Source organism: Thamnophis sirtalis, unplaced genomic scaffold, assembly GCF_051295495.1.
Source record: "Thamnophis sirtalis isolate CommonGarterSnake01/CBP01778 unplaced genomic scaffold, rThaSir2_p1.2 scaffold_18, whole genome shotgun sequence".
Lineage (NCBI taxonomy): Eukaryota > Metazoa > Chordata > Lepidosauria > Squamata > Natricidae > Thamnophis > Thamnophis sirtalis.
The window spans coordinates 22,921-48,215 of record NW_028261398.1 but is presented as its reverse complement, the minus strand read 5'-3'; the positions used below and the strand labels follow the sequence as shown (position 1 = coordinate 48,215).

Sequence of the window (25,295 nt, the reverse complement as noted above, 5' to 3'; positions counted from 1 at the left end):
CTCTCCTACCTCTTTTCTTCCCTCCATCATCCTTTCCTACTCTACTTCCCCTTCCTTTCTCCTTCTCCTCTCTCTACATTCCACTCCTTCTCCTCCTCATCTTCCCCCCTTACCCTCTCTCCTATCCCTCTCTTCCTATCTTTCTTCTCTCCTCTGTTTCCCACTCTTCCTCTCATTGGTGTATTTCCGCTTCTGCGCAAACTCCATTCTATGTTGGTGGTATTTATGCTTCCATATCAATATACTTAACATATCCTAGTTTTAAAGAAAAAATAAGAGAAGACAATATACATGTGCAATCATATTACATTAAAATCTAACACCCCTCATCAAACCTAATATACATCCCTCCCTCCCACCCTCCCCCCCAACACCCCCCCCAGCCTTCCCTCCCCCGACTTCCCAGAACCCATACACGGTATAAATCTTTAACAAAAACAGTCTAAAATATATTGGAAAAAAGAATAGAAAGTTGATAACATCTTTACATTGAACTTAGCTCCTCCTTGCTAGGCTAACTTTAAACAATTTATATCATTCCTGATCTTAATCATAAGCTATCTGGAATTTCTTAGTCCCGTATTTATTTTGTATTAAGGCAACCTTGAAGTAGAGGTTCTCCTTGACTTACAACCGTCCATTCAGTGATAGTTCAAAGTTACAACAGCACTGAAAAAAAAACCCTTCTTCACACTTGTGACCTTTGCAGAATCCCCCGTGGCCGTGGGATCAAAATTCAGCCTTAACAACCGTGTTGCTATCTTAACAGCTGCAGTGATTCACTTAACAACTGCGGTAAGAAAGGTCATAAAATTCTTCACTTAAGAAATGTGTGTCTTAGGGTCAAGGACTGCTGGGGGTCAGTTCTCAGTCCCCTTTATCCAAACTGTTTAAATGTTTCCATCTTTCCGGCATGCTCCCAACTCCTCCAAAGCCTTTTTTCCCACACCTGGAAACAGCTGCAGTTAACCAGCAGATGCACACAGCGCACACCGCAGCTCTTAGCTCGTTTCGCTGTGGCACGAGTGTTCCCGAGTCCCCAGGGAAAGGAGGGCTGGTCCTTGGCCCAAGAGACGGGGCAAGAGTCAGGCCAGGAGGTTCAAGGGCCCCAGGGCTGTAATTACCCTCAATCTGCGTGGTTTTCCTGTCTGTGCAGATAAGCTGGGACAAAGTGGGGGAAAGGCTGTGATTAACGTCCCCGCTTCCTCCATCCTTTCCCCCGCCAAGCATCCTGTCTGGGGCAGCCGCACTGCTGAACTCAAGCCCTGGGAAGGCTTCCAGATGCGGGGAGAGGAAACTCGGTGGGGCTTCTTTGCATCAGATTCCCCAAGTGCCACGTGTGCCTGTTTTCCTCCGCTTGGGATCTGGGCAGCGCCTGAGATACCAAGAATAATGACAGGCTGGGCTTTGACAGCTGGAAGTTACTCATTCCCCAAATACAGGGCTGCTCTGGAGGGCCTCCCATTCACCCCAGGGCTCTGGCCGGGTTGAAACACGCAAAACACCCAGCCCGAGATGCCAAACTATGAATATCCATTTTCTCCTAGCCTGGCAAGTGGAGCCTAACGCCATGCCCGGACTGCTCCTCCGTCCACCCGACACTTCTCTCCGGACAGACGTGGCACTGAGACCAGCCTCTCTCTCCCCCACCTCCCAGCCTGGAAGGAGGACTCTCAAAACTCAAAAACAACAATTTGGTGCCAGTTCAGCTGCCCTAATGAAGGTGCCCGGGAACCAAACGTAAACCGTTCTGAATTAATTGGAAGCAAAAGGTAGCGATTTAAAGAAAGCGTAACCCGGTAGTCAAGCTAGCACAGGGGAGGCTCCAACACGTAACGGAAGCCGCCGGAAAGAACCCTAAACGGCTTGTCCGCTACTGAAGGCTCAACTGGGAAGGCTTCACCCCAGGGGCGCCCCGAGGGCAGAATATAGAATAAGGGAGCTGGAAGGGATCTTGGTGGTCCTCTGGTCCAGTGGTCTCCAACCTTGGCAACTTTTAAGACTTGTGGACTTCAACTCCCAGAGTTCCTCAGCCAGCTTTGGGAGTTGAAGTCCACAAGGTTGAGGGTCACCTACACCAGTGGTCTCCAACCTTGGCAACTTTTAAGACTTGTGGACTTCAACTCCCAGAGTTCCTCAGCCAGCTTTGGGAGTTGAAGTCCACAAGGTTGAGGGTCACCTACATCAGTGGTCTCCAACCTTGGCAACTTTTAAGACTTGTGGACTTCAACTCCCAGAGTTCCTCAGCCAGCTTTGGGAGTTGAAGTCCACAAGGTTGAGGGTCACCTACACCAGTGGTCTCCAACCTTGGCAACTTTTAAGACTTGTGGACTTTAACTCCCAGAGTTCCTCAGCCAGCTTTGGGAGTTGAAGTCCACAAGGTTGAGGGTCACCTACATCAGTGGTCTCCAACCTTGGCAACTTTTAAGACTTGTGGACTTCAACTCTGGGAGTTGAAGTCCACAAGTCTTAAAAGTTGCCAAGGTTGGAGACCACTGCTCTAGTCCAGCCCCCTACTCAGGCAGGAAGCCCTATACCCATGAGGGCGAACCTGTGCCACAGGTGGCGTGCACAGCCATATTTGCTGGCACGCCAGTCGTCTCTTCGGCCAGCTGATTTTTGGCCTTCTGGATGGGAGGGGGAGGCCGTTTCCACCCTCCCCGGGCTTCAGGAAAGCCTCCGGAGCCTAAGGGGAAGGTCGTGCAGGCATGCGCGGGGTGTGTGTATGTGATTGAATTGGTGTGGGCACGCCATAAGGAAAAGGTCCGTCATCACTGCCCTATATCATCCCAGATAAAATGGCTGTCCAGTTTCTTCTTGAAAGCCACCAATGACGGAGCCCTTCCACTGTTCCTCCCTGTTGGAAAGTTTCTCCTGAGTTCTAGGTTGCTTCTTTCTTACAGTCCTTCTGTAAAGTTTGAGCTTACGTTGAGACCCATAGAAGTTTGAGAACACATCCACGTCACAATGAGACTTAAAGGGAGGCATGAATAGCAATCAGCGTTTAATCTTTGATCAAAGCTTAAAGACATGATGTTCAGTTGTTGTCCCCAACAGCGTGGCACGACAAAACCGCGCTCGACTAAAGCGCGCCCGATTAAAGCGCGTCGCTGACATCATCAACAGGGCGACAACAGCGAGCGCGGAGAAAGAAGGGTGCTTTAAATAGCGCTTTGAAAGCAAGCCGATTCAAGTTAAGGTAAGGGTTAGGTTTAGGGTTAGGTTTAGGGTTAGGTTAAGGGTTAGGGTTAGGGTAAGGGTTAGGGTTAGGGTTAGGATTAGGGTTAGGTTAAGGGTTAGGTTTAGGGTTAGGTTAAGGGTTAGGTTTAGGGTTAGGATTAGGTTAAGGGTTAGGTTAAGGGTTAGGTTTAGGTTAAGGGTTAGGTTTAGGGTTAGGTTTAGGGTTAGGTTTAGGATTAGGTTTAGGGGGGTTAGGTTTAGGTTTAGGGGTTAATTTTAGGTTTAGCGTTTACAGCGTGCTTCTGTCTCCGCGCTGTTGTCGCCCTGTGATGATGTCAGCTACGCGGTTTCGTCGAGTGCGCTTTAGTCGAACGCGGTTTTGTGGTGGAACCCCCAACATAACCCCAAGGATACGCAGGGAAGAGCCCAACCTTCAGAGAAGGAGTAGCTCCTTTGTATACAGTTAGAGACATCACAGAATAGCATCCTGGATTTACAATACTCCCCACTAGCCTCATCAGCATTATCTCTTTCCTCTGTTCCCACCACTGGCCATTTGGTTGTGAAGGGCACAGATCAAAGGTGAGATACCTTCTCAGGCAGGATGGGGACATATGAAAGGTGTCAGTTTTACAGCTCTTTACAGCTCCATTCCGGGATAAATTCTATGCCCATAGATTGCAGATTGATAAGAGTTCAAATGGCAAGGATTTGACATCTGCCAGATATAGCAATAGCAATAGCAGTTGGACATATACCGCTTCATAGGGCTTTCAGCCCTCTCTAAGCGGTTTACAGAGTCAGCATATCGCCCCCCACAGTCTGGGTCCTCATTTCACCCACCTCGGAAGGATGGAAGGCTGAGTCAACCTTGAGCCGGTGAGATTAGAACCGCCGAACTGCAGATAACAGTCAGCTGAAGTGGCCTGCAGTACTACACCCTAACCACTGCGCCACCTCGGCTCACATATCCCACAGACCCTAATAATGCTGTAGGAAGTCAGCCTAGAATTGCTCTCCACCCCACCCCCCCACAGGCCTTAGGGATAAAGAAAATAGAATAGAATAAAAGCCCTGGGTCAATGGGATTGCGAGACATCGGGCAAGGAATAAAGAAACTCGGGGGAGTGGAGAGGAATTCTAGAGCTAGGCCAGGCCTAATGGTCCTTGGTACCCAATCGTCCTTGGTAGTAGCATCCCATTGGTCTGCAAAGTACTGCAACCTCTCCCAATGGGAATGGGGAACCCTTGGGATCTATGGTATTCAGGAGTTACGATCTCTGCCCCCCACAAAAGGGCTTCTTGGCCTGGCTGCCCCTCTGGTAGCGAAAGGACTGATGGTGCTGCCTCTGGCGGTAACACCCCCCCTTCGGGCCCTGTAGGCCAGAGGTGGGTTCCTACCAGTTCGCACCTATTCGGTAGAACCGGTTCATCAAATCTACCGAACCGGTTAGAAGAGGTTGCAGCAGTGGACCCAGAAAGCAGGCCACACCTACAGAAGAGCTTCCAAAAACTTTTGAAACCCACCACTGCCACACACACACACACACACACACACACACACACACACACACACACACACACACACAGAGTTTGTGTGTACAAACTGACAGAGAGAGAGAAAGAGAAAGAAAGGAACAAATAAAGAAAGAAAGAAAAAAGAAAGAAAAAGAGGGAGATGAAAGAAAAAAAGAAAAAAGGGACAGAGACAAAAAGAAGGAAAGAGAGAGAGAGAGAGAGAGAGAGAGAGAGAGAGAGAGAGAGAGAGAGAGAAAGAAAGAAAGAAAGAAAGAAAGAAAGAAAGAAAGAACGAACATGGCTGGCAAGCCACTCCCACAAAGGAGGCCACACCCACAGAGTAGGTTCCAAAAAATTTTGAAACCCACCACTGCTGTAGGCATAGGAGCCATAATCATGGCCTCGAAAGGAGGCATCGTGGTCCTGTGCCAGAAAGGGTTGCCTCCTAGAATATGGAGTAGCACGTGAAGACTCTCCTTGATTCTGGAAGTGGACAGCAAGATTGTTCGCTTATCCTTGTCCTCGATAAGAATTGGCTGTAGAGCCTCTCCAAACAGGGACCCCCCTTTATAAGGGCCGGAGGCTAGCCGTGACCTACGCCTCATATCCGCCTGCCACTGGTGGAGCCAAAGCAGACGGCGGGAGGCAACCGAGGTGGCCATCACCCTCGAGGCAAGCGAGTGGAATTAAGTGTGGCGTCAGCCGTAAATTGGATGACAGCCACTACTTTATTGAGGTCTTGCGGGGACCTCAGGCAGGTAGACATTGTTGAAGCTGCTGTAGCCAAAACAGGAAGGAATGAGAAAAGAACGATGCGGATGTGGAAGCTTGGACTGTCCAAGCCGCCGCTTGATACATCATGAGGTCGGCCCTCTTGTCCTCCAGCTTGAGGACATCTTCCTGGGAACCCGGGATGTTGGCTGCCGAGTGAAGGGTTGCTACCGGGGCGTCGACCTTCGGAATTTGAAGCAGCTGTCTCAGGTCAGTGGCCATATTGTAAAAAATTTTGTCTGTGGATGACGGTGCCGGACCCGATGTTGGGGATGCCCACTGGCGTTGCACCACATCGAGAAATTGCTGTGAAGGTAGCAGATGCTTCGGCCTTGGTCAGCAAGGTCTTGAAGTGGGCAGGATGGAACAAACTCGAAAATGGTTATCTTTTCTGGTGCTGCCTCCTCATCCCCAGAAAACTCAGCATCCTTAATCTCCCCATCTTCAGAGACAGGGGATTAGCTACCCTGGGATCTAGCCGGTGACAAGGGCCTCTGCACAGGTGGGGCTGGCAGTGATGTAGAATAGGCCACCGGTGGGGCTGGCAGTGATATAGAATACGCCACAGGAGGCACTGGGCCGATTCAGGGCCTCACCTCCTGCCTCTCCGTTTTGAAGGGATCCGCAATAGCACTGCGATCTTTCCTTGCCGTCCGAGATAAGTGGGGATTCGAGGTCCAGTTTTTCACCTTTGAAGAGCGCTACGCTCTCTCCCGCCTAGTCAGGGGCCTGGGAGGCAGATGGCCCACAGGGCGAGCTATGGGCCTAAGCCCTCCAGCCCAAGTTGACAGCTGAGAATACTATCCCAGTCCCCCCTCAGTATCAATTAATACTTCATTCAATACAATCATTAAATCAGCAAAGTGCTCAGGAGATACACGATGACATCACCGTCCATGAAGTGGACTGAGTCGAAAAGCTGGGTAAGGCTAGCAACAAGGGGCGTGTCTTAACTAACTTTTATCAGACTCAGTCCAATCAGAAGGAGGACAATGCCAACCAGGGATGGGTTTCAAGCAGTTCGCGGTGGTCCCTGCGAACCGGTTGGTCGGCGAACCCGGAAGTAACTAACTTCCGGGAATGGTAAAGGGCCCACCCGTGCGCGCTCCTTACCCGGTTTTGACGAGTTCTGCGCTTCCACACATGCGCAGAATGCACAGTGCCTGCGCGATCCTCCAGGAGCAGCTGGAGCATCGCACAGACGCTAGTACGCATGTGTGCACCGTGCGCGTGCACGCACGCTGCACGCGTGCACGAGGACACCGCCAGCCCCGTTCCAACTGAACCGGTTGGAACGGGGCGAGAAACCCACCCCTGATGCCAACCCATGTATGGGTGCCATCTCCACCTCTATCGAGAACAAATATTTCTACTAAAACCAAGTTTGTATCCTTATTACTATTCCCCTTCACTTCTTTTTCTTCTGCCTTCAGGGCAAGAAGAGACAGACTGCTCCCCTCTGGTACAGGTTTACCATCTGGTGGTTATTCATTGTATTTAAACAAAATACAGGTGGCTGCAACTTATAGCCCTGGAGATTTCCCAAGGAAGGAGACAATCCTTTGGACATTTTGTAGAGCTGCAGCTCCTGGACTTTGGGGATCCAAGTTCACTCAACATTTAGCTGCTACGTGCAGATCTTGGTTGCATTAACAGCAGTTTACTTTTTTTACGGCTTAGCAGGTGTGTGAATCCAGCCTATTATAAGAACATTATTGATTTGATAGTTCTCAAATGTGGGGATGACAGCAAAATATAGGTTCATGAGGAAACTGGAGGAAAGGGAAATACAATACAATAGCAGAGTTGGAAGGAACCTTGGAGGTCTTCTAGTCCAACCCCGTCTAGGGAGGAAACCCTATACCGTTTCAGACAAATGGCTATCCAGCATCTTCTTAAAAACTTCCAGTGTTGGGGCATTCACAACTTCTGGAGGCAACTTCTGTCCCACTGATTAATTGTTCTCACTGTCAGGGAATTTATCCTCAGTTCTAAGTTGCTTCTCTCCTTGATTAGTTTCCACCCATTGCTTCTTGTTCTGCCCTCAGGTGCCTTGGAGAGTAGCTTGACTCCCTCTTCTTTGGGGCAGCCCCTGAGATATTGGAAGACTGCTATCCTGTCTCCCCTAGTCCTTCTTTTCATTAAACTAGACATACCCAGTTCCTGCAACCGTTCTTCATAGGTTTTACTCTCCAGTCCCCTAATCCTCTTTGTTGCTCTTCTCTGCACTCTTTCTAGAATCTCCACATCTTTACTACATCATGGCGATCAAAACTGAATGCAGTATTTCAAGTGTGACCTTCCCAAGGCTTTGTAAAGTGGTCTTAACCCTTCACGTGATCTTGATTCTCTCCCTCTGTTGATGCAGCCTAGAACTGTGTTGGCTGTTTTGGCAGCTGCTGCCCATGGCTGGCTCCTATTTAAATGGTTGTCCACTAGGACTCCAAGATCCCTCTCAAAGTTACTACTATTGAGCAAGGTACCAGCTATACTGTACCTGTGCATTTGGTTTTTCTTGCCTAAATGTAGAACCTTATCCTTTTCGCCATTGAATTTCATTTTATTAGATAGCGCCCAATGTTCAAGTTTGTCAAGACCCTTCCGTATCTTAAGCCTGTCTTCTGGAGTGTTGGCTATTCCTGCCAGCTTGGTATCATCTGCAAATTTGATGAGTTCCCCATTTATTCCCTCATCCAAATCATTGATGATGTTGAAGAGTTACTGGGCCCAAAACAGAGCCTTGGGGTCCTCCACTGCATGCTTCCCTCCATGTAGATGCAATTCCATTGAGGACTACACGTTGAGTGCGGTTGGTCAGCCAGTTACGAATCCATCTGGTGGTGATGCTGTCCAACCCACATTCTTCTACTTTATCTAGTAGTGGGTTATGGTCTACCTTATCAAATGCCTTACTGAAATCCAAGTAAACTATATCGACGGCATTTCTCTGGTCTACTAATTTTGTCACTTTGTCAAAGAATGCAATAAGATTAGCCTGGCATGATCTGTTTTTGACAAACCCATGTTGGCTTTTGGCTATTACTTTGTTTACTTCTAGGTGCTCGCTAATTTGTTGCTTGATTATCTTTTCCAGTCTTTCCTGGTATTGAGGTCAGGCTGATAGGTCTGTAGTTTCCTGGATCTACCTTTTTCCCCTTTTTTGAAGATGGGAACCACATCAGCTCTTTTCCAGTCCTCTGGCAGTTCCCCGGTGCTCCAGGATCTCTGAAAGATATAGTTCAGTGGTTCTGAGATCTCGTCTGCCAGTTCCAGAGTTCCGAGATGAACTAGGAGAGCTTGAAAACAGAGAAATCTCTTAAATAATAGATTAAGGGGGTTGTAATATTCAACAGCGAGGTTTGTCATTTATAGACAGTTTAAGGGTAATCCAATCCAAGATATGGAAAAATGGAGAGGGAACATGGAATATATCTACAATGGGAAACTATTGAGATTTAAAGACAGAATCACAAACTGGGGGCACGTAAGGATGTATAATTATATAAAGATAATGATCGATGCTGGGGAAGCTCTTCCTTCAGGGGAAGCAGCACCAACTCCCTTTTCTCACCAACCGGCAGAAGCTCAGCCAGAAAGATGGAGGCAGCAAAGTCTTTTTTGGCATCTCCCAACGGCCCCAGGAAGCCCGGCGTGGGCCGCCCAGCCATTCTGCCTTGGCATCTCGTCCTACATTCACCACGGCCTCAAGGCTTTGTTTACAGAGTCTGAGCTGGGTCAGCCTCCCTCGCAAACCGGCTTCTCTTTATCAAAAGCAGATGTTTGAACAGAATTAAAAAGGAGAAAAAAGATTGGAAAGAAAAAATATAGGAATTTCAAGAAAAAGGGGGGGGGGAAACCCTAGGTAAATGGGTGGAGAGAAGAGAATATGATAGAAGTTCCTGAGAGACTAAGAGAAAATGGTTCAAAGGAGGAAAGAAAGAAAAGGATTTACTAGTAAGAATAGAATAAAATCTAGTAAATATAGCCAATGGTATATATGCAATACAATGTGAGGGAAATAGATTAAAACTATTACTCGTGGATAACTAACTAAACGGAATGTTTACTATATAAAATTAAATCTGAGGATGTATGTTATTAACAGTAAAATAGACTCATAGATGGAAAGGATATGTTAAATTTGATTAATTTGGAGACAATTAATATTGTCAATATATTAAGAAGAAATTAGAATTAGGTGGAAGAATATGGAATGAAAATAAGATGACTGAAATGTAAAAATGGAGATACGGTGTAAGGCATAAATAGAAGATGTAAAGGGAGGGGGGGGAACCAGGACTACACTTTGTTTATAAAAGTTAAAATATGTAACAAAAAAAATAAATAACTTTGGTTTTTTTTTTTTTTAAGAAAAAGGTGTTTGGTAGGCAGCAAAGCTCCAGTCTCCAGTCATATTCCTTTTAGGATCTTTGGCCTGCCACACACTCTTATTTTACTATGCTGTTTCATTAGTGGGGAATCGGGAGGGGGAATAGTAAGGAGTAGAACGTTGTTGTCAAAATAAAACATTCTTTTCTAGAAGCCCAAGGCCATCCTATGTCTCCGCACCTCTGCACCTGACCAGAACTAGATGGGTGGAAATGCCAGCGTGACAGTGGAAGATTGGACCATGGGATGGACTTGTGGGTGTGGGGGGGCAAGATCATCAACTTTCAACTGGGTGGGAAACCCCGGAAGCTTTCAGGTTCAGGTTTCCACAGATGTGCCAACACGTCTCTCTTCATAAATTGTAAGTTTGAGGAAAGTTCTGCCTTGGACTCTGATTTAATTCTGGGTGATATTTGGAACGCTGACACCTTGCTTTCTATGAGGGGCCTAGTTGGGGTCCAAGAGGTCTGCACACATCAAAGCAAAATGGGGGACACATTTAGGACCCAGATGCAGAAGCTCCTGGGAGCTTTGTCTCAAGGAGGGGTTCCTCTGCCATTGGTATACAAGCCACTGAAGTCACCCTGAAATGTGAGCCAGACAGCAGATAAATTTGATAAGAGAATAAAAGAAACCACCCTGAAGAGCTGCATGAACAACTCTGCAGAAGAAACAGGCTTTTTTAAAGAAAAACCTAGGCAGCCACTTATCTGAAATAGTATAGGTTCTCCTGCTTGAGTAGGGGGATGGACTAGAACAGGGGTCTCCAACCGTGTCAACTTTAAGCCTGGTGGACTTCAACTCCCAGAATTCCCCAGCCAGCAAAGCTGGCTGGGGAATTCTAGGAGTTAAAGTCCGCCAGGCTTAAAGTTGACACGGTTGGAGACCCCTGGACTAGAAGACCGCCAAGGTCCCTTCCTACTCTACTCTACGAATCCTAAGGTCTTCTCCATGCCTCCCAGACCCAAAAGTGTCAGGGAAAGCCAGGCCTCCGTTTTCAGAGACATGGGAAGAGTTTGGAAAAAGGGGGAGAAAGATGATCCCGAGTCTCATCAAGGCATTGAAAAAGCTGGTTGAACCTTGGGAGGAAGACGGCTGAGGGTGAGAGGAAGCTCCTCAGATATCCGAAAAGATGCTGAAGAATGAAAGGAGACCATCTTGTCCAGTACTTTTTTCAACAACTGACAACTTCAAGAGGTCCGGATTTCGACTCCCAGAATTCCCCAGCGAGCATGAATCTAGATGCAATCTCCGAATGTACATCCGAAAGAAGCACTCATCTTCCGACTGCATCATTTGGCTGTGCTACGGCTGTACTGTCAAACAAGAGAGCTTGCAGAATTAATATTCTGAGTGAAAGAAACGCAAAAGCATGAGCTGCAATATTTTAATCAAAATAAGCACACAGTCACATGCAACCCCATTCCCAGCCTCCCACCCCATAGTCAAGCCGAGAGGGAGCAGCCTTTTCCCACAGATTGGCTGCTCTGGAAATCTGGCAGAAAATCCTCGGGCTCAATGCGTGGGGCCTCGGAGGTCTTTCTCACATCCTCGCCCCCAAAAAGCAGCCAGGCCTACTCAGGAGAGATCATCAAAGGTCTCCATCATCTTCCGGCCTTCAATAGCAACTCCCTAAAAGGAGAGGAGAAGAGGTCAGTCCGTTGGCAGAACAGCCTCCGAGTAAGAGGGAACAGTCTCTCTCATACAGAAATACTGCGGACATAATAGACAAGGCATTCAGCAAGGCATTCGACAAAGTAGACCACAACCTACTCCTTGGCAGCATCACCATCAGATGGATTCGTAACTGGCTGACAAACCGTATTCAAGGAGTAGTCCTCAATGGGTCTATGTCCACATGGAGGAGGGAAGGAAGCAGTGGGGTACCACAAGGTTCCATCTTAGAAGCCCAGGACTCTTCATTAATTTCATAAACGACTTAGATGATGGAATAGAAGACTTATCAAATTTGTAAACTGTCCGGAATAGCTAACACCCTCAAACAGTGGCACGCGGACCCATTTGTCAGGGCACGTGAGTTCACCCTTTTTTAAAGCCATTTTTCGCCCTCCCCAGGCTCCAGAGGCTTTATAGGAGCCTAGGGAGGGCGAAAAGAGCCCCCCCTGGAGGCCCTCCGGAGGCTTCATGAGCTTCCCTGAAGCCTCCGGAGCGCAAAAAAACAGCCCTACAGGCAAACCAGAAATTCAGGAACTGACCCTGTTTGCTCAGAGGGTCCTTTTGACTGCTCCGGAGGCTTCAGGGAAGCCTCCTGAAGGTCCCTGAAGCCTCCCGGGGGGGCTTCCGGGGGAGGGGGGAAAGGGGAGGCGGTTTTCGCCTTCCCCAGGCTCCTATAAAGCCTCTGGAGCCTGGGGAGGGCGAAAAAAGCATGCAAAAAATGGGGGGGGGTGCCTGTAGTGCGCGCAGGCACACTGGGAGGGGGGTGTCACGCATTGCATTATGGGCGCAGCACGCCCGCACAAGACCCCCCCCCCCTGCGCTCTCCCATTTATGGCACACGAGCCAAAAAAGGTTTGTCATCCCTGCCCTAGAAGATAGGCTCAAGATCCAAATAGATCTTGACAGACTTGAACACTGGGCCCTCTCTAAGAAAGTGTAATTCAATGTAGTATAGTCTCACACTTAGGCAGGGAAAACCAAGAGTATGCATATAGACTGAGTGAACCCAGGCTTAATAGCAGTGACTGGGAGAGGCATTTTGGAGTCTTAGTGGGCAACCAGCTAAATAGGAGCCAGTAGCCAAAAAAGCCAATGCAATCCTAGGTTGCATTAACAGAGGGATACAATCAAGATCAAGGCAGGTCCTAATACCACCCTGTAAAGCCTTAGTAAGGCCACACCTGGAGTCCTGCATCCAGTTTTGGTCCCCCACTATAAAAAAGACGTTCAGATCCCCAGGAATTTCCTGGTCCTGACTGCTCGTCAAGGCAGCACCCACCTGCCACTCTTCCTTCTGCCGACGGATCTGCTCCTCCAGCTCTGCAATCCGCTGCCGACCGGCCACCACAGCTGCAGCCAGCTGTGAGTTGGTCTCCTGCTTTTCCTTCAGGGATTTTTGGAGGAATTTGCGCTGCTTTAGAAGGTAGGGCACGACCACCCCGCGGACGTCTTCCTCGGGGATGCCACTTGGGCGCCTGGATTCAGAGAGAAGGCGCAGATCAGCAGCCAACCGGAGGCATCAGCTCTCCTGGCAGGAGAGGGCGCCATAAAAGTTCCCACCCGGCATTTTGGCAGGGGAGCCACACCTCTGCCGTTAACAAGCAACGTAGCTGCCTTCAGAGGGATACCATCAACTGCTCCAACCTCAGAAAGAAAGGGCAGCAAGAACTGCAGGCTGCAGAGCCGTTGGGCTGAATCCCGAGAATGCAGCTGCACGTAGAGGAGCCTCACCAGGCAGGGCCTTCCTTGTCCTTGGCTTCTTTCTCGAGCTTATCCAGGGACTCCAGGAGCAACGGCAGGTTCCCTTCCTCCTTGAGGGCCTGGGTCTCTTCCTGCGGAGACAGAGGCAAGCTAGTGACTGGGGCAGAACGACCGCCTGGGTTGGCTTGCAAAAGGTTAACAGTAACAGCCAGAGAATGGCACCAGGGTAGAAAGTGGGAGAGCGGGAGTTCTAGCTCTGCCTTAGGCAAGAAAGTCAGCTGGGACACATTGGGCCAGTCCCTCTCCTTCGGCCCAGCAGAGGGTTGTGGTGAGAAACAGAGGAGGAAAGAGTTGTTTGTAAACATAGGAAAGGCAGCATACGAGTAAATAAATAAATCAAAATTTAAAATCAAAGTACAGTTATATAATACAGGAGTGGGGTAAATTCTAGGAGTTAAAGTCCGCCAAGTCGTGAAGCATGGATCACATCAGGGAAATGGGCCACGTGGAGAAAGCTGCTGGGTTGGAACTGAAAGCACACAGACCGTTTTCCCAGGAGAAACAACCTGCTTCAAATGAAAGCATTTCTACACTGCAATCAAACGGCTCCTGGGGGCTCCTGAGGCCATCCAGTACACAAAAATCCACAGACAAAAATAGTACTAAGTAGAAAGAAGGCACGCACGGAACAAAATATACTGTATTTTTCAGATGCACCAAGATTTTGAAGAGGTAATTTTTTTTAAAAAAAGGTTTTGCACTCTGCAGGGCTTCCCAACCCCTCTGCATGCCCCGTGTTTTGCAAAAAAAGAGATCATGTAGAGACTTTGGGAGGCTTGCAGAATGCTCCTGGGGGCTGGGGGGAGGCAAAAACAAACAAAAAACAGCCCATTTTTCACTTATTTTTGCCCCCCCCCCCCGCTTCCAGCCCCCAGGAGCACTCTACAAGCCTCCCAAAGCCTCTACGTGACCTGTTTTGCAAAAAACAGGATGGCAGGGTGGGGTTTTGGAAGGCCAAAATTATGTATTCAGTATATAAGACGCACCCAGATTTTCACCCTCTTTTGGGGGGGGGGGGCTGAGTCTTATACTCTGAAAAATACAGTAATAAGCATAAACACAAAAGTATAAAAAATAAAACCAATAAATACGTGAATAAAAGGGATCAAAACTCAAATGTTTTTCTGAGTAACTCAGTTCTGAGCCATTTAGGAAATGCTACTAAAGGGGTGGGGGTACTATTTCTCAAATACAAGGGCAGGCAGAGCAAAGTTGAAGAAGCTTCCAGCTCCTTAACCTCAAAAAAATAAGCTTTCAATATTCCCCAAACTGTCCAATATTTTTTTCCAAAGGGAGAGAGTATGTTGATTTTCTGATTGACAGAATATGCAATTTTCTCAAATAATTTGTGGTATTCCTAGGGTATATCTATTTCTTCAGATCTTGGTTTCAAATAGCTGATAGATAATTTAATACAATACACATGTCTTTAAAAACCAAAGTTTTCCCAATAATTCTGTTAGAATATGATATAACATTGCTCCAAAAGGAACCCTGACAATGAGTTGAAGTTCCCTCAATTTTCTTCCAATGCCAACACAAATGATTATCAACCCATCCTTTCCAACATTTTCTGGATGGTATCCTATAAATATGAAAAACAAAACTTTTGGAAGATTAATTTCAACTTTAAATCACAGGATCCAAACTTAATATTCTTCAAGACTTGAGTCTGTTGGTATGGAAGGACTGAAAATTCCAGTTCTTTATTCCAAAATTCTTGTAAATTTGTTTTTGATCTTTTGAACACTTCCTTTAACTTTTTATAAAATGTGCAAGTAAGTTTAGATTCTAAAATTGAAGTGTTCTGCATTAATAATCAGGTACTTTAGAAGGTGCTAAAGCATTGGCTCCGTATTAAATTGTCAAAGCAGGTTTTAACTGAATTGATGGTTTAAAGCGGGCTGTACTTGCTGAGAACTTTCAAAGTTATAATTAAGCAACAATGGAGGAAGTATAATTACATCCTTTTGCACCCATTCTTTCCAGAAAAAAGTTTTACCATCAATTTTAAGAGTAGTGTTATTCTAGATTTAAGTATTCATCAAATTAAATATCTCACTTAATAGGACCCAAATACATCTTACTGCTGATAAAGATGGAAACCCTAAATTAATCCTGGTAAATTCTATACCTAAGAATGCCATGATTTAAATGGGTAACTAAAATAGCTTTCCAAACTAGCCTGTTTGTAAAAAAATTGTTTTTAATAAAACACTTCCTAAAATATAAACAAAAAAATCAGAATCTCCCATTCTAAAATACATCTGTCTGTAATGGAGGAAGGAATTGACCTCTCCTTGATTGTCTTGGAGGGCAACAGAAGAAATGATAGGTTGAAATTGTTGGTAAAGGTTGAGGTTAGATATTAAGAGGAACATGAAGGGACATGTTCCTCTTCACTGGAGGTTTGAAATGTTTTAGATAAATCTCTTATTTATCAGCAATTCAATTAGATTACTTCTTCCCATTTTTATAATGCTGTGTTTATTGCCAGTTGCTTTGGGAACAGGGAGTATAATCACCAGAATAATGAAGTCATGTCCAACCCATCGCAACCCCATGGACAATGTTCCTCCAGGCCTTCCTGTCCTCTACCATCCTCTGGAGTCCATTTAAGCTCACGCCGACTGCTTCGGTGACTCCCTCCAGCCACCTCATTCTCTGTCAAGCAGAAAACCCGACACCATTTCAGACAAGTGGCTGACCAATGTCTTCTTGAAGACCTCCAGTATTACAGCACCCACAACGTCTGGAAGCAAGTCGTTCCACTGGTTAATAGCTCTGTCAGGAAATTTTCTCCTTAATACTAGGCTGCTTCTCTCTTTGATAAGCTCTCACTCAATGCTTCTTGCCTTACCTTCAGCTTTGGAGAATAGGTTGACACGCAGCCACCCTTCTTTGTGGCAGCTCCTGAGATATTGGAACAGTGCTATTATATCACCCGGGTCCTTCTATTCATCAAACTAGACACCCAATTCCTGCAACCGTTCTTTGTATGTTTTAGTCTTCAGTCCCCTAATCATTTTTTTTCAAATTGGGAATCTTTGCTTCTAACTAACAACTGCCGGGTGCTTTGGAAAAAAGAAGGAAACTGTCCATGTTCTGACACTTACCCGTATAGAAGTTTGCAGATGGGATATGAACTGATTATAAATACATTTTGTGAATTCAGGATGGGCTTTGTAGAGGTTAATGTAGCACTTGGAGAAAAGGCGACATCTAGAGACAAAAAAGGGAAGCTGCCAATCAGGTTATGAAACACAAAATATTCTTTTTCGGAAGGACTCCTGTAATGCTAAACCTCATTTGCTGGATGAAGTTTACCTGGTGGCCAACATCCCCTCTACCTTTCTCGGATGCTGAGCCAACTCATAGTTGAAAACCTCCTGAAGAAAAAACTTGTTTGAGACTCACCAATATCTACTCTGGTGGCACCTTTTCCAAATGACACACCTGAGTTAAAGATACAGTTTTTTTGTGAGCTGCTGATAACCATCTGATACATGGAGCAGACGAGCCAAAGTTCGGCAAATTCTTCAGCTCACCGCCAAATCCCGGTCAAATCCGTTCTAAACATCTGGTGGACTGTACAACCAACCCTAATAATAATAAAATTCATTCTAATATCCCAAAGGTGCTTTTTACACTCCTTAAAGACAGTTGGTCATTTGCATCCTTTTAGAGGGTCGTTGAGGCCACTAGGAGGTTTTTCTGTGTCCTCAGGAGGGTCACCTGAGTGATGCAAATGGTTCCTGTAGTCTGCAATTTTTCCCTCTGGAAATCCATTCCTACTCCCACCCCATTCAAAGGGGGTTCGTCTCAAATTGTATAGCTGAAAGTCTGTAGAGCTTCTCCCTCATCATCCAGGTCCTGGTTGTCCTGGTGCTTTTTCAGGAAGCAACTGGACTTTCTGTTTTTTTCTTTGAAGACATTTTGCTTCTCATCCAAGAAAAAAACCAGAAACTCCAATTGCCTCCTGAAAAAGCACCTTTGGGACGACCAGGACCTGGATGATGACCAAGAACCTCTAGAGACTCACACTCTAATAATGTTTATTAATAAACTCAAACTCCAGTAATATTAACTCAACTTCACCATCTCCAGACAGCTTTTGCTGGCTGCCAATCACCCAACCCTGGACCCCTGAGGAGCAGACCCCAAAAGGTGATGCCAATTGACCCTCCCTCGTTTTTCCTTTGCCAAAAGTTTTATTTCTTAACATACATATAATATATGTATATATATTACAACAATACAACAATAATCCAAAGTATGTCATTACATCTTAACAAACATGTTTTAAATATTCAGTAATATACCCATTCCTCTTGCCATTAAGCCTCTTCAATTTTTATTTGCTCTTCTGCTTTCCATACACCATATTATAGTCTATTTCGTTTTCCACTCTTCTCTCCCTCTCTCCTCCTCCCTACCTCCTTTCTTCCCTCTGCCCTCTCTCTCTTCTCTACTTCCCCTTGGTCTCTCCCTCTCCTCTCCCCTCTTTCCACACCTTCCCTCTCTCCTTCTCTTTTCCTACCTTCTGCTTCCCTCTCTCCTGTTCTCCTCTCCCTCTCTCCTCCTCCCTACCTCCTTTCTTCCCTCTGCGCTCTTTCTCTTCTCTACTTCCCCTTGGTCTTTCCCTCTCCTCTCCCCTCTTTCCACACCTTCCCTCTCTTTCTCTTTTCCTCCCTTCTGCTTCCCTCTCTCCTGTTCTCCTCTCCCTCTCTCCTCCTCCCTCCCTCCTTTCTTCCCTCTGCCCTCTCTCTCTTCTCTACTTCCCCTTGCTCTCTCTCCCTCTTCTCTCCTCTTTCCACACCTTCCCTCTCTTTCTCTTTTCCTCCCTTCTGCTTCCCTCTCTCCTGTTCTCCTCTCTCTCTCTCCTTCTCCCTACCTCCTTTCTTCCCTCTGCCCCCCTCTCTCTTCTCTACTTCCCCTTGCTCTCTCTCCCTCTCCTCTCCTCTCTTTCCACACCTTCCCTCTCTCCTTCTTTTCCTCCCTTCTGCTTCCCTCTCTCCTGTTCTCCTCTCTCCCTCTCTCCTCCTCTCTACCTCCTTTCTTCCCTCTGCCCCCTCTATCTCTTCTCTACTTCCCCTTGCTCTCTCTCCTTCTCCTCTCCTCTCTTTCCATACCTTCCCTCTCTCCTTCTCTTTTCCTCCCTTCTGCTTCCCTCTCTCCTGTTCTCCTCTCTCTCTCCTCCTCCCTACCTCCTTTCTTCCTCTGCCCCCTCTATCTCTTCTCTACTTCCCCTTGCTCTCTCTCCTTCTCCTCTCTTTCCACACCTTCCCTCTCTCCTTCTTTTCCTCCCTTCTGCTTCCCTCTCTCCTATCTCCTCTCCCTCTCCTCCTCCCTACCTCCTTTCTTCCCTCTGTTCCCCCCTCTCTCTTTATCTACTTCCCCTTGCTCTCTCCCTCTCCTCTTTCCACACCTTCCCTCTCTCCTTCTCTTTTCCTCCCTTCTGCTTTCCTCTCTCCTATCTCTCCCTCTCTCCTCCTCCCTACCTCCTTTCTTCCCTCTGCCCTCTCTCTCTTCTCTACTTCCCCTTGTTCTCTCTCCTTCTCCTCTCTTTCCACACCTTCCCTCTCTCCTTCTCTTTTCCTCCCTTCTGCTTCCCTCTCTCCTCCTCTCTCTCTCTTTTTCCCTCTCTCTTTATCTCCCTTCCATTCTCTATTTTACGTGGCGTATTTCCACCTTTTAGCAAACCCCATTTATTACCAGTGGCATCCATAATTATATCCCCAAAGGGGGAAAAAAAGATTATTTTCAACATGGGTAGTTTTTCTTTTCAAGGTATACCTTTCTACAAATCCCATTTGTTCCCCCCTCATTTATTGGCACCCCCCCCAACCCAGCTACCCACCCAGAGGTTGACTGGCCCCCTGGATGCTCCCACTGACGCTTGGGGGTCGATAGGGATCCCCTTGGGGATCCCTGGCTGGACTGAGCTGAAGGGGAGATTCTGGGGGTTGAAGTCCACGCAGCTTCATAACCCCACAGAGTTATTATTTAAACTATTAAATAATCCCACATAGTTACGTCATTCCTTTAGAGCAGGGGTGGGTAACTATGGCCACTCGAGGGCCCGTGGACTACAACTCCCAGAATTCCTGAGGCAGCTTTGCTGCCTCAGGAATTCTGGGAGTTGCAGTCCACGGGCCCTCCAGTCCCCCACCGCCGGCCCAAGCCCATCATCCCCGTCAGTCTCGCCGCTCTCACCCGCCGGCGTCCAACGCCTCCAGGAACTGATTGATCACGTTGTCCAGGATCTGCTCGCGGCCGATTTTACCCTGAGGGCCCGCGGCAGGAGCGCCGCATTCTCTCTCCTTCTCCGGCTCCGGCGCCGCCATCTTCTTCCCGCCAAAAGCAACGGATCCAAACTGGAGACACGCCCCGCCCAGTTGCGGCCACGCGGACTCTTATTGGTCTCCGCCCCCCCCCCCGGCTCGGCCGCGTGCGGCGATCACGTGGCCCGGGAAGGCGCCGCCCCTCGAGAAAAAGCGGAAAGGACCGCTGAGGAATTGTGGGAGTTGAAGTCTTCAAGCGGCCATAGTTGGGAAGCGCTAATGCAAACCAGGATATTTGCAAGCCAACATACCATCCTTGCCCACATGTTCACCAGTTAATGCGCACTCAGGAATTCTCATTTCTTTTATTAACAAGAGGGTTGCATGAGCAATTCTCATTTCTTTTATTAACAAGAGGGTTGCATGAGCAAGAGACTGTGGCATTATTACTGATTATTGTATTATCTTCTTTACTTCCCCTTTTCATAGATTTTATTCTTTCTCTTGCTTTGCATGTATATTGAGTGATTCTGCACAAATTCCTTGTGTGTCTCATCCCTTTTGGCAAAATAAAGTATTCAATTCAACTTTGTTTCTTTTTGTACTGGGGATACGACCGTATTTCAAGAATACATCATCAAAACGTTTTCCAGAATATCTGCTCTGGAATAGAGATTACCCTAAAACGTTCTTTGCAAAATCAAAACTTTTTCCTCATCAGCTATAACGACATGGTCAGAACTGCCTCGTGTGTGGAAATAGTTGCTGCTGGTGCTAGGAGAACAGATGTTCTAGATAACTCAACATTGAGACAGTGATTGCTGTAATATAGTTCCTTGTGTAGGTGTGGGTCCCTCATGGCCCAGTTCATACTAGGGCTTGCAGAGTCACGCTGTACCACACAGGAGAAAACAAACTCCTAAAACGCCGTAACATCCTGATAGGGCATAACATAACATTCTGAGATGTGCCCTACCATTGACGTCCAGGATTTGACCATATATAGACTGAGCAGTAGATTAGAAATTGTACTTTTACAGGCTGTTGTTACTCACATGCTATTGCTCCTCTTGCCTTTGTCCTATCTCCATAAAAGGGGCTCTCAGACCCCCAATCTGGGTCGTCGCTCCATCTCGAGAAAGTTCGTGTCCTGTCTTTTCTCAACACTGGCCTCATGGGCGAACCACGGGAACATTACAAGTGATGAAGCGAGCACAGCAGCACCTGCATTTCCTGGGTCACATAGAACAATTGACCAGTGGAAAAACTTGCCTCCAGAACTTGTAAATGCTCCAACACTGGACATTTTTAAGAAGAGATTAGATAACCATTTGTCTGAAGTGGTGTAGGGTTTCCTGCCTAAGCAAGGGTTGGACTAGAAGACCTCCAAGGTCCCTTCCAACTCTTGTTATTCTATTCTACATGAGAAAAGTATATCGAGTATATTGTATACTGAGTTCCCTCCCCTCTCGACATATATGGTTGTGCGACTGTTGTCTACTTTTATTATTTGTATTTTGTCTTTTTATGTTCCCCTTTTTCCCCTTGAATTGTTCGCCACCCTGAGTCCTTCCAGAGAAGGGCGGCATACAAATAATAAAATACAAATACAAATACAAATCTGCCTTCTCCGGCCCTTACACCACTTTCTAAAGAGCATCTTGTCGTATGGCATTACTTACAACAACTTTGTCACTTTGGATGTATGCTAATTGCATGACCCGTCAAAACCGCGGTCCACTAAAGCGCGCCCGATCAAAGCGCGTACGTGACATCAGCAGCAGCGTGACAAATAAAATTAAAAATAAATTAAATTAAAATTAAAATTAAAGCAAGCCGATTCACGTAAAGGTAAGGCTTAGATCAAGGGTTAGGGTTAGGTTTAGGGTTACGTTAAGCGTTAGGGTTAGGTTTAGGGTTAGGTTAAGGGTTAGCGTTAGGTTTAGCGTTAGGTTTAGCGTTAGGTTAAGAGTTAGGTTTAGGGTTAGGTTTAGGGTTAGGTTAAGGGTTAGGCTTAGGGTTAGGTTTGGGGGGGTTAGGTTTAGATTTACACGTTAATTTTAAGTTTACCGCTCACAGCGTGCTGTTTTCGTCGCGCTGTGATGACGTCATGTACGAGTTTTCGTCGAGCGCGCTTTAGTCTACCGCGGTTTTGTGGTGGAACCGCTAATTGACATACATGAAAATGAAATTTCATTGCCTACAAGCTCTCAAAGGATCACTACCTCCAATATACTCTACATAAACATGACAAAATAAATAAATACAGAAGTATCTATTTACCCCCCACATATACGGTCTGGATTGGAAGCATTACTGCTTTGGACAAGAAGGCTGGGCAAAGTAACGAAGATGGCAAAAAAGATCATTGGGAGTTCACTTCCTTCTCTTCGGGACATGGCATATAAGCGACACTTGAGCAGAGGGCCACAGTATTGCCCAGGATGCCACCCATCCTCTTTATGACCTGTTTTCCTTGTTAATTTCTGGGAGGAGGCCACCGGATCTCAGAACATCTAGACTCAGTTTAATATCAACCTTGTAGACTCTCAAGTTTCTTCTTTCCGCAACGTATTCAAAATGGACAGTGATATACATACTTTCTTTTGAGGCCAGGCAACAGAATTTCATTTTTAATGTGTACCAGTGTCCTCGCAGTAAAACTCAAAACAATAAAGGTTATCTTAATCACTCCCAGCAGCACAACCATTGCTTATGACCAGGGATGATGGATATGGTAATGGAAGACACGGAGGTGGCCAGGCTTAGTTTGCCTTGGCTGCCAATAGCTCAATCATCATTTCAGAGGTTCTACTGGGCCCAAAACAACAGTTGTAAGAAAATGGCTTAAAATGAATGGATTTAATGGTCAATAATTTGAACCAGCACATCAGTATTGTTTATACAATATAATACAATACAATAGCAGAGTTGGAAGAGACCTTGGAGGTCTTCTAGTCCAACCCCCTGCCTAGGCAAGAAACCCTATACCGTTTCACACAAATGGCTATCCAACCTCTTCTTAAAGACTTCCAGTGTTGGGGCATTTACAACTTCTGGAGGCAACTTCTGTTCCACTGATTAATTCTTCTGTCAGGAAATTTCTCACTTCTAAGTTGCTTCTCTCCTTGATTAGCTTCCACCCGTTGCTTCTTGTTCTGCCTTCAGATGCCTTGGAGAATAGTTTGACTCCCTCTTCTTTGGGGCAGCCCCTGAGATATTGGAATGCTGCTGTCCTGTCTCCCCTACTCCTTCTTTTCATTAAACTAGACATACACAGTTCCTGCAACCGTTCATGTTTTAACCTCCAGACCCCTAATCATCTTTGTTGCTCTTCTCTGCACTCTTTCTAGAGTCTCCACATCTTTTCTACATTGTGGCGACCAAAACTGGATGCCGGATTCCAAGTGTGGCCTTCCCAAGGCCTTATAAAGTTATATTAACCCTTCACCTGATCTTGATTCTCTCCCTCTGTTGATGCAGCCTAGAACTGTGTTGGCTTTTTGGGCAGCTGCTGCACACGGCTGGCTCCTATTTAAATGGTTCTCCACTAGGACTCCAAGATCCCTCTCACAGTTACTACTATTGAGCAAGGTACCACCTATACTGTACCTGTGCATTTCGTTTTTCTTGTCTAAATGTAGAACCTTATTCTTTTCACCGTTGAATTTCATTTTATTAGATAGTGCCCAATATTCAAGTTTGTCAAGATCCTTCTGTATCTTAAGCCTGTCTTCTGGAGTGTTGGCTATTCCTGCCAGCTTGGTGTCATCTGCAAATTTGATGAGTTCCCCATTTATTCCCTCATCCAAATCATTGAGGAAGATGTTGAAGAGTCCTGGGCCTAAAACAGAGCCCTGGGGTACTCCACTGCATGCTTCCCTCCATGTAGATGCAGTTCCACTGAGGACTACACATTGAGTGCGGTTGGTCAGCCAGTTACGAATCCATCTGGTGGTGATGCTGTCTAACCCACAATACCTTGGAATCAATGTGAATTCCATCACCGGGAGGAGAAATTGCTAATATGGTCACCCCAGAATGTGCAAGAGGGATCATTGTATTTTGTAAATAGTGATTGTGAGGGAGAAACAGGGTGTGTTGGGCCACACAATATGATAAACTGCTAAATTCTATTCAGGAATTCTCTTCAAGTATATGCGGGTTGAGACTCATCCATGTGTCACACCTGAGCATTTTTATTTTATTCATTAAACAAATTTATATAGCTGCCCAACTCACATAGGTGACTTACAAAAGGTTAAAAATCCATCAGATAATAAAATTCCACAAACTTCCTTTTTGATAACCAAAAAGGATTTCCTCCTTTAGACAAAAGGATGAAGGCCATGTGTGCAACAAAGCCTAGTTTAATTTAAATTATTTGTGTCTGTAGTTTTAGAATCACCTGCTCTGGTTTCTTTCCAGCCACATTACAAATAGTGAGACAATGCTGTTTCTTTTCTTAATCTCTGTGTCCATTCATTCTCCTGAATGATGGTTCCCCTCACTACCATTTTGTGAATGGCGTCTGTGAGTCTCACCGTCTCTGGTGGTCTCTGGGTGGGGAAATCCTGAGGGCATCCTAGGACAATGCCTGCTCTTCGCCTTAACCGCACAAACGAAACCCCTCCACCAAATAAATAATAAAAAAAAACTTTTAATTATACTTTTAAAGACTTTTTACAGTGCAAAATTGAAACCAGCTTTAATGTACTGTACCAAATACATTCAAACTCCATATTGAAAAGGCAGGCACCAATAATAGAGACCATCAGAATTAAGTGTTAGCTGGATAATAAAATAACCCTTATTTTAGGTCGCTCTATGTGGTTTCCTTTCAGCCTTATTCCTCCCCACTCGCGTAAAAAGTCTATGTGGCATTGTTTTAGGTCAGGAGTCTCCAAACATGGCAACTTTAAGACTTGTGGACTCCCAGAATTGACCAGCCTGCGTAGCCAGATGGGGAATTCTGGAAGTTGAAGGCCGCAAGTTTTAAAGCTGCCACGTTTGCACGAGCCCTTCGGCTTCCTGAGAAGTTCACAGCACTGCTCCCTACAGACAATTCGAATCAGAAACATATTAATTCGTAGTACCGTTACATCAAAGAAAGATATCCAAAACAGTGTTTCTCAAGCTTGGCGAGTTTTAACCTTCAATTCCCAGAATCCCCAGCCAGCTGTGCTTTCTCCCCTCTCTATATCTGGGATGGGAGATCCACCCAGCGGGAAACTTGACATGCCCGAGAAATAATTGCCCTGGCTAAAGAAATGGAATGAAATCTCAGTTCAGTAGTTATGCTTGGAATAGCGCTAAATGTCCAGTAAGCTCACCAGGAAAAGTACATCGGGTAAAGCATTTTTCACGATTCGGCTGCAAGGGGGGGGGGGAGAGGCGGCGGGCAACTGACCTCCAGCCCCTCTTCTCACGAGCCGTTTCGTTTGGCAGAGAGCCTTGTACATCAACACTAGAGGTAGCCCATCCTCACAATCTTGGTATTTTCAGGAAAACAGGGGAGGTGGGGGCAGCCTGGATCAGATTTACAGATTATTTTTCAGCAGCTCAAAGAAGGTTGGGGTTTGGGGGGGGGGGAGAGGGAGAGTGTTTCACTTTACGTTCGACCAAATTTACCCTATTTTTCTTGGCTATGGCACAACTGCCCTTGGGAGAGAGCAGTGGTTCCCAAACTTGGCAACTTTAAGACTTGTGGACTTC

General features: G+C 46.3%; 1 protein-coding gene across 1 annotated transcript; it reads right to left on the bottom strand.

The window, feature by feature from the left end:
- Nucleotides 1-11,231: 11,231 nt before the first annotated feature.
- PMF1 (polyamine modulated factor 1) lies at nt 11,232-19,652 on the bottom strand. The gene is made up of 5 exons (XM_087703044.1): nt 19,513-19,652; nt 16,413-16,518; nt 13,267-13,367; nt 12,815-13,010; nt 11,232-11,490 (listed from the first exon to the last, which is right to left on the bottom strand). The coding sequence occupies exons 1-5, from the start codon at nt 19,641-19,643 to the stop codon at nt 11,437-11,439; spliced, it is 588 nt and encodes a 195-aa protein (XP_087559170.1). The 5' UTR covers nt 19,644-19,652; the 3' UTR covers nt 11,232-11,436.
- Nucleotides 19,653-25,295: the final 5,643 nt, after the last annotated feature.